Here is a 13,563-nt window from a genome sequence, read left to right as displayed (position 1 = left end):
TTTACTTGGGACAGCCCCCCTTCTAGTGTAAAAGAGTAGGACCCACAGTATGGATGGTCCTTATCATCCGATCATTAAAGCCACATCAATGGTTATGATGTGTCATCTATTTTATAGTTTCCTTGGTAATCTCATCATTTTAGTAGAATTTACTTTTGCTCATGCCCTTATAATTACTAGGGATCTTTGCAAGTGATAAATATGTGTTTTGGGGCAATGCTGCATTTCATGCCATCTATCTCATCTGCAAAGAGTCACACAGCTACTTATACTTTAGCCTTTTTATACTTCATTTGGATATTTTCTGATGTAATGATATTTTTGCCGACCCCAACTAGTTTGGGACAAAGGCTTAGTTGAGTTGAGTAGATCATTAATAAAAAATGATAATTATGCTTTATTCCTGGATGATTTTGAGATTCAGGGCTGTTTTTCATAAATTTAGGGAATTACCATTAGTCCTAAGGTTCACCTCTTCCATTCTCTGGACTTGCTTTCTACATTATTTTTCTATTGATGGTTTCCCTAACTTAAGCTTTTTATTTGGGTATTTTATGATCTAATGGTCTCTTTTTTTCTAATTACTCCATGCTTCTTTATGTATCATCATTTTCCTCCTTAAACCTCCACTTCTCTCCATTTCACTCCTAGAGTTCTATGCTTCTTTATAAAGGCATTTTTCTTACTATTCTTCAGGCACTGATTGTTTTAGATTTTGAAAAGGATTGCAAGTACAAAACTGATTATTGGACTGAAATAGATGTTTAATTTTGAGTCCAACAATTAGTTTTGAGCTCACAATCAGTGCTCAAAATCCAAAATGGATATCTCAAAATTACAGACTATTATTGTTTTTCAACGATTTGAAGATTATATCCAACCCATTTTCAGCAGCCAATTGCAAGCTCAAGAGCTAATTTGGGCAAATTTCATCATCCGTCGAATCCAATTTAAATCACGCTGTCCATCACTGTGTCCTACTAATCCTACTTAAATTATTTTAGGGCTACAGGGTTAGAAGACAGAAGAAATTATCAAACAAAAAGCCATGTTGATTGTATTTTTTTATTAGGATCTGTTACAATAATATCTCATGAGTAGACAAAAGAACAAACAGTCAATTTCACCTCTGTTGAATCAGCAGAATAAAAAACAGGTTTTTAGTTAGACTAATCTCAGCCATTCACCTTAAAGTGAATGGGCTGATTTTGGGTGACGCACTTTGAAACAGCCTCATGAACAAAAATTTGAAGGATATTTTGTACATTGGCGCACTCCGTAAAGATACATGATGATCCATTAGATTTTATGGCTACAAGTAACAATGTCAATAGATCCACCTATGCCTTGGTCACGACCCATTTCAAATTGGACAGTCCATCATAAGTGTCCTAGGTTCTACTTACATTTCCATACCACAGCTCACAAAATCGATGATTATTCACATTGGTCTGATTTATTCCTTGCAACTAGCTGCTTTTTGAGATCGAGAACTTGGTGTGCAAATGAACGCAGCTGATCTTTTAAATTTTCCGATGATTCCTTGAATTTTTTGTCCATGAACTCCATCTCATCTAATGAATCTTTCTGTTTACTTCGAAATGCATCTAACCTTGACTGGGTCGAACGGAGCCTCAGCCTAAGCTTTGCCTTCTCCTTATTATAGTTAATCACTACCTGTAATTCAAGATATAAAAAAATATTAGATGAACAGTTACTGCAATAATACCATGTGAGGGAGTCTATATGCAAATAAATGTTAGTACTGATGCAAATTCCAATAAAAAGTGACTGAAAGGGGTACTTATTGGCTTAAATCCAGGATCTATGGTGCCAGGGTATAGGTACAGATTAGTTTTTTTGGTGAAATACAACGTCAAAAGTGAACAGACATGATTAAATGTGGTGCATTTTTCCTGTATCTATTCACAGTTCCAAAAAAATTCACAGAATTTTAATTTGACTGCTGAAAGACAAGATCATTCCAGTAAAATTGAATCATGTCAATTTGACAAAGCCATGGTCTCATACAAGGATCGAGGTGTGAGGGTATCTAACGTTCTGTAAAGGCAGGAGATACATGTATGATATAGGTATGCAAATTGAAGTATTGGATGAGCAAGGCCCATAAACCAGACGGATAATTCAGTAGACCATGACCTCGTTGTAATACAATGCTCCATACCTTTTGGGTTTGGGTTTCAATTAGATGCTTATCTAAGCTTACATAGAAAGAACCAAACAACTATAAAATTTGGAGACGTGGATATGTTTAAAATATGATTATTTAATTGCAGGAGGTGATCAACTGAATCAAAAATCAATTTGACCCTGATGAAAAGGTGGATTTTCGAGGAAGAGGAAACGATAGTTGGATCTACAAGCATCCTTGAGAATTTTTCTCTGATTTTTGGGTTTGAAGGATTTAATGTTTGTTGAAATGACCATTGGGTCTTCCAAGCTGACTACCGTGGCCAAAGAATTTCTCGTACCTGAAACCAAGACTACCTTTGTCACCCATGTCCCAATTTCAAAACATGCTATTGGAATTCCAAAGGCAGATGTAAGCTGGGAAAGGAAATGAATACTACTTCATTACTCTTAATCCACAGAATGGGCAATTGAGCTAAAGGACATCATGCTTATCAGTTTAATGCATAGAATGCATTAAATGTTACCCAAACTATTAGCAATAAGGATGAAATAAGTTATGGAGGGGATTATAATGCAAGTCAAAGGGGCTTTGTAAAAGGTAGACGAATCCTTGACGGAATACTCATTACAAAGTTATTGAAACCAATAAAAGGAGTGGTGAGAAAGCTGCCATCTGCAAGATCGATTTGGAGAAAACGTATGATCATTTGGATTGAGTTTTTATCGACTTTATATAGGGAAAAATGGGGTTTGGTGAAAAATGGGGTGGATAAATGCATGTATTTCAACACGCGTTTGCTTTCATAGTGATTGAGGCCCTGGCTGGATTTTTTGCAAGTTCATAAGGCATAAGACAAGATGATCCCTTATCTCCTTATCTCTTCTTTTTGGTGGCAGAAGCTCTTAGCCTTCATATATCTAGGGAGAAAGAGCGGGGCTTCATCAAATGGTTAAAACCTAGCAGAAATGCTTGTCCTATATCTCATTTACAGTTCGCAGATGACATCCTTGTCTTCCTTAACAAGATTGTTGAAGTAAAAAAGTCGACGAGAAATTTTAGATGGTTTGAAATGAAATCAAGGTTAAAAATTGATTTCTCAATGAGCTTGCTGGTGGGTATAAATAGGCATAATGAAGAGGTGATGGTATATGCAATGCCATTAGGTGCAGAAAAGAGGAATTGATCATTTGGGATTTATCCTTGGGGCATGCAGTACATCACACATCCCTCTAGGATCCAGAAGAGGTCATGATAAAAGGAAATTAGCTGCTTCGTAAAAGAAGTATTTATCGTTCGGGGGAAGGATCACTCTCATTAAGGTGACCTTTTGGCATACTTTATGTCCCTATATAAAATTCCCACAAAGGTGGCAAAATGAATTGAAAATTTACCAAAAAAAAAAAAAACCTCATATGGGAAGGAGGTAGAGCCAAAAAGAAGCTTAAATACCTTATGAACTGAAAGAATGTGTGCGTGTCGAAGTGTCATGGTTACATTGGATTTGGAATAATAAGGGCGAGGAAGAAAGCATTGTTGGGTAAATGGCCGTAGAGAGATAGTGAGGAGAGATATGGCATAAAATTAATAGGGACAAGTATGTGCAGGGTTAGGCGGATTGGGAGAGTAAAACACCTTCAGGTAAAGGTTTGGGGTGCATGAAAGTCCATTTGTATTATTCGATCCATGTATGGGTCACTAGTTAGATTAGACTAGGGAGGGGTGAGGGGACAAGATTTTTGATAGATCTCTGAATAGGGGAGTCTCCATTGTGCCATGCATTTCTGAACCTATACCTGTTAGCAACTGATAAAGGGACTAGAGGTTATGATTACATGGATAGGAGGGGGGATGGAGAGATGGGATTGGGTTATTAGGCTCCAGATAATCCCTCCAAACACAATCTTTCATCAAGATAATAATCAGATTTGACAGATCTGATTTTTCTCAGGAATAAAAAATGAGTTTTAACCATGTTTGATCGTAGAAATCTTCAAAACTCTTTAAAAAACAAGAAAATCACTTAAATCATCATCTTTCTGAACATACAATTTCAATCTAGTGTATAGGGTTTTGGTCGTACAACTGCTTACATTTAGTAGTAGGGTAAGATGAAGGAACTCATAGACTCAAGAAGCTTTGGTCTTCAATCACCTACTCAGACACGAAGTAGAAATATTGGATAGATTTAGTATGAGAAATAGAGAGGAGAAAAGCAAAGGAGGAAAGACAGAGTTTTGAGGAGAAAGGCAAAAATGTGTGTGCGCTGTACCTCATGATCCTAGACTCTATTATTAATAGTAAAGACCAAAAAGACTAAAATGCCCTTATAAGACACGCTTATTACATCAATACAATTCAACACCACACGCACAAAGAGAGATATATAGATGTCTCGGACTGGCTAAAGTGATTGTACAATTTTGTTTTAATCTAAACAATGCTTATGAAAATGAAATGGCAATCTATTCAAACAACGGCATCTACATCGAAGAATGTTGAGAACCACATTGTCCATGATGATGATCAAACAAAAGCAACTCAGTTTCTAATTTAAATACATAAAAGAAGAAAATAACAGCAATGCTTCTCAAACTTGTTATTATTTTTATACTACTAATGGCACGTTCTTATTATTAAATAAAACAAAAAGAAACCAGACTTACATGGTGATGTTTAACATGCTCAATTTCAAAAGCTTTTAGGTCATTTCTTAGTTGATCAATCTCTAAAGACTTTGACATGCTGTAAGAGAGGAGGTCATTTAACCAGATTAGCAAGAAACTTGAATTTAAGAATCAGCACAGCCAATAATACTTGCTAAATGAAAATAAAAAGATATATTATTGTTACATGAAAAATGAAAAGATAATCAAATTAAGTTCCTTTATGCGCACTACTACCAACCAGAAAGGATATTCACTGTTACATACAGATGCAATAAAATATTTCCATTTCTTCTTTTTTTAATGATGTGCAACACATTTGTAGGTATCCAGTGCACCAACTGTAGCAATATTTTGTACATCAATGTTTCTCCGTTATCATTTTGTATTAAAAATCAATTTCGAGTCAGTCTCTAGATTTCATTCAAAGGAGAGAGCACGTATGAATCAAAATGTAATCACCAAGCATCTAAAACCAATAAAGTCCATACGTCCATTGCTAGTTTGTATTAGAATTTACTTTAATATATTTCTTTTCAATCTCAATGTTGTTGGTCTTGTGGCAGAGGTCCTTACTCTAGTGACTACTTGGCTCCTGAAGGGGAACTTCCTCTCAAAATCAACTTGCAAACCTCATGAATTCCAATAATAATGCTGGTATACCTTGTTAAAGCAACATCACTTTTGAGTGATGTCATTGCAACTGCCTCACATACGGCTTTTCTAATGGTCCAAGAAAAATGAATTGATAAGGGCACCAACAACGATATAGGTGAAGCCATGTAACTTATGGAGTTAGGAGCAAAATATGACCAGTTTAACGCTGTATCTAATAGTGGTGGATTATATGGATCATATTGAAATCCGCTGATAATTCAAAATGTATACCAAAAGGACGAAAACTAGAATTTGGTAACATAGTGATAGAGCACAAGCCTCTCATTCCTTAGCTACTACATATCTTTTGAAGAGAAGTTTCCTCTCAAAATCCACTAACTAACCTTATTAATTAACTTCCAAGGTTAAAGTTTGTCTGCATCGTCGAAGTAACATAGAGCTTGATAGTGTTGTCTGAAATGAAGTTTTACTATAAGAAAAAAAAATAAACATAGTCTGCGAAAGCTTGTAAAATAGCAAACCCTAGAAGCAAGAAATATTCTAAGCTGTAGATCATTAGAAGGACCTGCTAGAGAGAGAATAAAATGCAGCATTACTTAGCTACACCAAAGGAAGTAGAGGAGAACACCTTCCAGACGGTAACTCCATATCAGTTTTGAGCTCGAGGTGTAGGTATGGTGAGTCTTACATAGCTAGATGCAATAAAATTTTGGAAGAAATTAGACCAACTTAAAGGATTTTGGAGCTCAAGGCAAGGATCCTACTACTAATGGGGTCAAAATCTGTTCATGGAAAACTGGAAGCGTCTATAATTGGTAAAATAGTAGTAGGATGGAGCATTGAAATAAAAATATGATGATTTCCTGAAAGCTGAAATGTGCACACATCTTTTATTTGCAACATGGAAACATATATGCAGATCATTTGGCACCCATCCATCTGACTATGTGGATTAGAAGGAATCTTGTTCATCATTAAGCTTATTAGGGGATTGGTCGTGCAAGAATTATACAGTCAAATGGGCTCTGACACCAATTTGACGAAGCCAAGAAACATAGGTCTGGAAAGATCTGATGTAAATAAAAATAGAAAGAGAAATCTGTGCAAAAAACAAGCAAAAGATGGGCTGAAAAACACCAAGAAATGGTGGTTCCTGCTACAAGAGCAGTTTGGGCGAGAAAACCCATGACAAATTTCTCTTCTTCTCAAGTTGTTTTGTCCAAAATCAGTCCCCTCCTTTAATCGAATCCAAGAACCCTAAAACCAATCTCAAACCTTCATTCTATACTAATCCTAGCCCTCCAAAACAAAAAAACAAAAAAATAAAGACGATTTGAATCAAACTTCACTTATGTGATAGGCCCCACAAGCTTCACTTATGTGCTAGGCCCCACACCTTTATAACTAAAGTGATTTAAGTTATAAAGTGTAATAATGGCCCCACCGTTAAACTTAATTTATTTAAGTTATAAAATGCAATGATGGTCCCCACCACTAAAATAAACAAATAAATAAAACCTAGCCCACGCTCAACTTAAACCTAACAAGACACGAACAAATTTTTTTTTCAAGAAAAAAGCAACACATGGCTTAAATAATAAAACTCCTCCTTGAAGCTTTCTTCGTGAGGTCTGCTCCTGCATCACTGTCAACGAATAAAAGCGGAACAATCTGGTCAGAGTTACAGTGCACAATTGTAAAATTGGTGTAGAATTTGACAAAAATGGAGTTGTAAAAAGTGGCCCCATCAAGAGCATTATATTCTTCCACAACAAGTAAAAGGAAAGAACTAATGTATGGTTACATGCAAAACATGTAGTTGAATAAGAGGGATATCAGCAAACCAGGAAATAACGACACTCACCTGCATTCTCTCTCCCATTCTGCATTTTCCTCAGAGGAGGTTAATCTTCCCCCTAAGACCCTGCATTCTTCTCTACATGAGTCTAGCTCACACCTCACCTACATAAAATATACTATTTTGAGTAAATAAGAAATGAAATTAAAGATATCACTAACAAGTATGAGCAAAAGTGTAGGAACCACACAATTCTGGATTTTGTTATAATAAACTACTAATTAGAATGCAAATAGCACAACTCAACTCAACTAAACCTTTGTCCATAACTAGTTGGGGTTGGCACAGTGAATCCCAATACAAGAACGGAGGAAATCTCTTACAAAGAGGATAATGTGAAGCCAAACATGAATATAATTGAGAAGTCTCTAGTGGAGAGTGATTAAAAATAAGCCATTATGTAAAGATGAATGATCAAATGCAACAAATGCATCATAACATGAAACCCATCTCACCATACACACTGAGCGTCCAATCATTCATCTGGACCATCCACTTCGTGGAGTCACTTAGAATGGCAATAGCTCGAAAAGACTCTGATTAGACCAGTCACATGCAGGCCCTTGATTAGTTAGTTAATATCTTCTGGTAATATCATTTTTTTTCTGGCCATGGCAATCCAAGGTGGGACCTGACACATAATTCCAAAGCATTAAAGGCACAGCCAGTGTGTATGGTAAGATGGGCATTGTCAGCCATCAGTGCATTCCGCTTGTAATCACAGTCGTTTAGTTTCGGCAAAAGCTCTGAACCCTGAACATTTCAAAATGAACAAAGTATAACCATATGCATTTGACTAGTTGGTACTATATTATGAGAACTGAGTGGAAAAACATCAAACCAGTCACCAAAAAATTGTCAATAAAAATGTTTCCATCCATAAACATTTCACCACAAAATTGATCGATTTGTCTATACGTGCATGTCTGTAAGCCACATGCTAGGAAAAGGCAAAAGCATGCATCCATAAATTTGTAAAGTACCTCTGATATTTCTTTTGATAACATAGAAATCTCAGCACTGAACAACTTTGATTTCTCAGTAATGGATTGAAGGGAAGCTTTCTCTTTAGCGCGCCATATTGCCTGCTCCTCCTCCCGTTCTAGAAGGGCATCAGTAAGTTGCTGCAGGTCAAAGATAAAGTCTGTATGTTTATATACCTTCCATTAAGGAAAGAAAACTGGAGATTTGCCTACATGATGTGGAAAGTTGTTGTTGACTACCATTGCCATCTCTTCTCTTTCTCGTGACAACAAATTGATAGAACTTTCCATGTTTTGGCATGATGATTCAGATTCACTCAACTTTTGTGTCTGCAAGAAAAGATAAGCTTACGATGAAGTTAAAATTAAGGAAAAGAATGTGTTCATGTGGTGGTAAGTGTTGGAAATATGGTTTTTTTCCTTTGCAAGAAGTTGATTTACAAGCTAATGAAACCCAAGTGAAACTGGAATGTCAGTCCAAAAACCGAAACAACATACCATCATAGCAGCTTCTCTGTGGAACATGTCCAGTTCTGAGTTTGCCGCGCTAAACTTGTTGGATATTGTATCCAATTCAGAAGCTACGATTTCATTTCTTACGAAGGCTTCTTCCTTTTCTTTTGTTGCAGCGACCAAATCCTCTTCCAAGGAAGCAATCTTTGCCTCCATCTCAAATACACAAACTTCTAGTTTCCGGTTGTCTGCCTTAATGCTCAACAGAAAGGAATGTCAGAAAGAATTCAAAAATAAATGTCCACCTTTGCATTTAGAAATAATACTAGAGTTATCTGAGCATGGGGATGATGATAAAGTATACCACACTATAGTTAGCATGGTACACAATAGCAAGAATTGAAGAGAAAGGAGCATCTGCAACTAGATTGTAAGTTTAAACATTTAAATAAATATCAACTAAGAGAAAAAAACTCTTTAGGTAGAAAAGTAACATGCAAGTGAAATTAATAAAACAAAATCACCAACCTTCATTGAAAAATTGACATCAGATTCAGACCAAATGCCACATATGCCCAAATTATTAAACTAAGCCTCGCAAATAACATCAAAGTGAAATGGAAATAGCACCCTTGTGTAATAAAATAAAAGGAAAATTTACAGGCAATCCATACCAAAGCTAGCACATAAACCGCCGAACAGAAGAAAAAACTAGCACAAAAGCTATAATATATAAGATGCAACTGAAACCCATCATTAGCCAAGTGAAATCAACTACGGCCTGCGGGTGGGTTGTCATGTGTAACTGCTCGAATAACTCAGACCGCTTCAGAGATAATCACCAAAAGCTTCTCTCAAAGTCATTTTTCCATAAAGACACACGATAGAAGAGCCACTAAACAAACTACTTCAAACAAGAGTCATCAAAAAAGTGCATAAGAAAACACAAGACTTGAAAGGAATGAGATAACGGAATTCAATAAAAAAGAAAAAGAAATAAAAAGAAATGGCTAAGCAAGAAGAATTTTACTAAGGAGAAGAACAAGGAAGATCTAGGAAAGAAAATATGTAGCATGAATACTTTGAAGATTGTTGCCAGATATGTAACATATCATAGGTATACCTGATACTTAGCATAAGATGTTGAGTGGCTAGTAATTACTTCTCTTACAAGGTATATAATAGTGAAATACAGGTGTGACAACCCAAGAGGGGGGGTGAATTGGTCAATTAAAGATTTTGGGCTTAATTAAATGTATTAATAAAATCAAATTACTAATTAAGCATTTATAGTCTAACCTTTGTTCAAATAATCAAGATAATGAAATTTAGGGTTTAGATATTACTTTAAGCTTATTTACCCTAACCCTTGTTTTAATAAAAACATAAATACAAGAAAGGTTAGAGATTACCAATCACCACAAAGTGCAAAAGAAGAAGGAGAAGAGAAGCAATCCACAAGGCACAAGATTTATAGTGGTTCGGTCTATCACAAGACCTACTCCACTCTTCCAAGTTTAACCTCATTAGGATCTCCACTAAAAATGATGAGATTCTTCAACGGGCGAATCTCCAAGCCGTAGACCCGACTTCTCCAACTCCAAAGCGGACACACCCTTTCTGCACAAAGCCTTGGCGAGGGATCACACCCTCTTACAACGTCTTCTCCTTTTTTAACGGGCCGAAGAGTAGACCCTCACAATGTCTTCACCTTTGTTACCGGGCCGAAGAGGAGATCCTCACAATGTCTTCACCTTTGTTACCGGGACGAAGAGGAGACCCTCAAATACAATGAAGAAAAAAAAAAAAAAAAACTCTCTTGCCACTTAGATAGGCGGATTACAAACCTTGATAGCTCACCAACACTCCAAGGAAAGATAAAATGTAAAGCCTATGGAGTACCTCTTGATAGAATATGCAAATGCAAGATCAAAGAGGTTTTAGCTTTTGATAGAAGGTTTTAGCTCAAGGAAAATGGGATTTGATCTTTCTAAATTGTTCAAAAGCTTGTAGAGATGGGTTTTAATGATATATATATATATATATATATATAGTGTATTTGAAAATATGACCGTTTGGGGTAAAACTGTAAATAACTGGCTTGAAAAAGTCAAACTGATAACGCGCCAACAGCTAGTTTGCTCGACCGCAGCGGTCGACCGAGCTATCTCGGTCGCCCGCCCTTATCGGGCGCCTTTTTTATTTTCAAATTTCTTACCGTCGCGGTCGTCCGGCGAGGGCTACCTGTTCGCTCAAAAATTCGGCTCAAAAACCAATCCGCGGTCGACTGACCCACGGCAGTCGCCCGCCCAAACCCATGACAGAATGTTCTATTTGAAACAGACATATCTGTGGTTGCCCGGCTTGACCCGGTCGACCGGCCCGCTATTTTTTCGCAAGTGCTGGAATTCCAGCAAACTTGCTGCGGTCGCCCGGTCTCCCGGCCCTGGTTAAAATTCCATTTTTACTTTAAAGCTTAGGGAGTTTGGGCCATGGTCTTTGGACTTAAGTCCTAGGTTTTCAAACACATTTTTGGGCGTGTTGGTGGTTTTCAAAGATGTAGAAAATTAAGTATGAAAACCATTTGAAAACCTTTTGAAAGTGCATTTAACATAAAATCAAGAGGACTCCAAATACATTCTAAAAGTGTATACCATGGTCTTCTTGGAATGTCTTTGCTCCTTCGCACTTTCTTGGACTTCTTTGGCTTGTGAGTGAACTTCTCCAACTGATTTGGCTCTTGTGACTTCTTCTCCAATCTCCAATGCATGTTGCAAGGTGCATGAGGTGTCATCAATGGCATGTTCAACTCCAAGCTCCTTCTTGACACTTGCTAGGAACTTGTGGGATCTTCATGTTGAGCTCCTTGAATAGAACATCTCCAAATGTTGATGTCTCCAATGTAGGTGCAAGCTCTTGGTTCCTTTGCTTCTTGATCCACAAGTCATGTGTTGAGAAGAGTTGTGTAATGGCGAATATGACATGAAAATCCTATATATAACACAACACCTCAAAGCAACACATCAATCCATAAATGCTAATCAATTTAGTTTGCTAGCATCAAAACAAGAAGGTAAGGTGAATGATTAAACCCATGGGAACCCTTGGACTTACAAATAGTAATCATGCACATCTTATTTGTTGGCAGCTTGAAGTGCAGCATGTGCCTATCTTTCCTCAAGAGCTTCAATTTGAGGCAGAGAATCCAATATCAGTCATAGGCGATCTTGCAGCGATAAGGTGCTTCATGTCACTAACTGTAAAGATGATGTCATTAAAAATTGTTGTTGATTGTTGAGGAGTGTTAGAAATGAGATTAGGTTAGAAATAGAAAGAAGAAGAGGAGTAGAGATATGGGAGTCTCCACTAGGGAGCTCCTCATGTAAATGATGTATATATAGCCCAAACTAGAGCAACAATGTACAATGATTACAATACCCTATGCACTATAAGTAATGACTAAACTACCTCTAATACATGTTATTCAACACTCCCCCTCAAGCAGGAGTGTACATACTATAAAGCTCCAGCTTGCTACAAAGAACTACAACAACAACTAAAAAGTACCATAAAAAGACCATACATAAAAAAAGTACAATAAGCCCATACACACATCCAGCTTGGTATAACTCTCCTCAAGCTAGTGTGGTGAATACATAATGAAAGCATAATACTAAGAAGGACAACAGTGGCCATGAAAAAGAGCAGCTCCCCTGAAGTAGCACAACGGCCAGAGCGATCAAACAGGGCCTCCCCTGAATGAGAGTCGGCGAACAGATCCGCATATCAAGAGTAATGGAGGCACTATGGCAGGAACTACGATCCATCAAGCAAAAGGAGCACCCCAAAGGTGCGCACAGCGAACATCGGCGAAGCAGCACAACGCCAAGTGAAGAGGATAACAACCGATGGGGAAACCATCGGAGACAAGGTCGACGAGAAAATCGTCGCCTGGAGAGAAGGGATAGAGAGAGAAAAAAGGATAACCAACCAACGATGGGGACACCATCGTCCGGAAACTACGTCGACGGTATGAATATCATTGCCTAAAAAGAGCCGACCAACGATGGGGAAACCATCGTCCGAAAAAGGGAGGTCGGCGAGAAAATATCGTCGCTTGTAATAGACCCGGCCAACGATGGATATGGAAGCTATCGCCCGGAAAAGGAGGGAGAAGATAACCAACCAACAATGGGAAAACCATCGTCTGGAGACAAGGTCGACGGCATGAACATCGTCGCCTAAAAAGAGCCGACCAACGATGGGGAAACCATCATCCGGAAATGGGAGGTCAGCGAAAAAAGACTGTCACCTGTAAGAGAGCCGGTCAACGATGGATATGGAAGCCATCGCCCGGAAAAGGAGGGATACGATAACCAACCCAACAATGGGAAACCATCGTCGAGAGATAAGATCGACGGGAAAACTGAAACCGTCGCCTGTAAGAGATAAGGCATAAAGCCGGAAAACACGAAGAGATAAGGCATAAAGCCGGAAACTAATGCGTAAAACTACGCCCAGAGAAGACATGAAAGAGAAGACACATGACGAAGAACGTGAGGAGACTACAATAACACTCCCCCTCGGGCAAAACTACATGAGCCGGACAAGACAAGTAAAGACAATAAAGAAGACGATAAAAACCTCCAAGGGGATGAACGAAGATCATAAAGAGAAGTCGATAACACTCTCCCTCAAGAAAAGACAACACAACAACATAACAACACTCCACTAAGAAGACAATACTAAGAAAAGACAACATCAAGAGAAAGGAATAACTCCAAGAAAAATATGACAACACTCCCCCTCAAGTTGAAGGTTGAATACTTCAAC

The 13,563-nt window shown here is 37.7% G+C and overlaps 1 protein-coding gene across 2 annotated transcripts in view; it reads right to left on the bottom strand.

Moving 5' to 3' along the window:
- Window positions 1-1,098: 1,098 nt before the first annotated feature.
- LOC143856543 (P-loop containing nucleoside triphosphate hydrolases superfamily protein) overlaps window positions 1,099-13,563 on the bottom strand; it is a 52,370-nt gene continuing 39,905 nt past the window's right edge. For both annotated transcript variants that reach the window (XM_077366795.1, XM_077366796.1), the window contains 6 exons: window positions 8,776-8,982; window positions 8,518-8,607; window positions 8,278-8,418; window positions 7,301-7,398; window positions 4,819-4,897; window positions 1,099-1,677 (listed from right to left, as the gene is read on the bottom strand). In XM_077366795.1, coding sequence (XP_077222910.1) covers window positions 1,438-1,677; window positions 4,819-4,897; window positions 7,301-7,398; window positions 8,278-8,418; window positions 8,518-8,607; window positions 8,776-8,982 — 855 coding nt within the window. In that variant the 3' untranslated portion in view covers window positions 1,099-1,437. The remainder of the gene's footprint in view (window positions 1,678-4,818; window positions 4,898-7,300; window positions 7,399-8,277; window positions 8,419-8,517; window positions 8,608-8,775; window positions 8,983-13,563) is intronic.

This window comes from Tasmannia lanceolata, unplaced genomic scaffold (assembly GCF_043159265.1).
Source record: "Tasmannia lanceolata isolate RefF3 unplaced genomic scaffold, GAP_Taslan_0.1 ptg000023l, whole genome shotgun sequence".
Lineage (NCBI taxonomy): Eukaryota > Viridiplantae > Streptophyta > Magnoliopsida > Canellales > Winteraceae > Tasmannia > Tasmannia lanceolata.
This window is presented reverse-complemented; position numbering and strand designations above follow the sequence as displayed.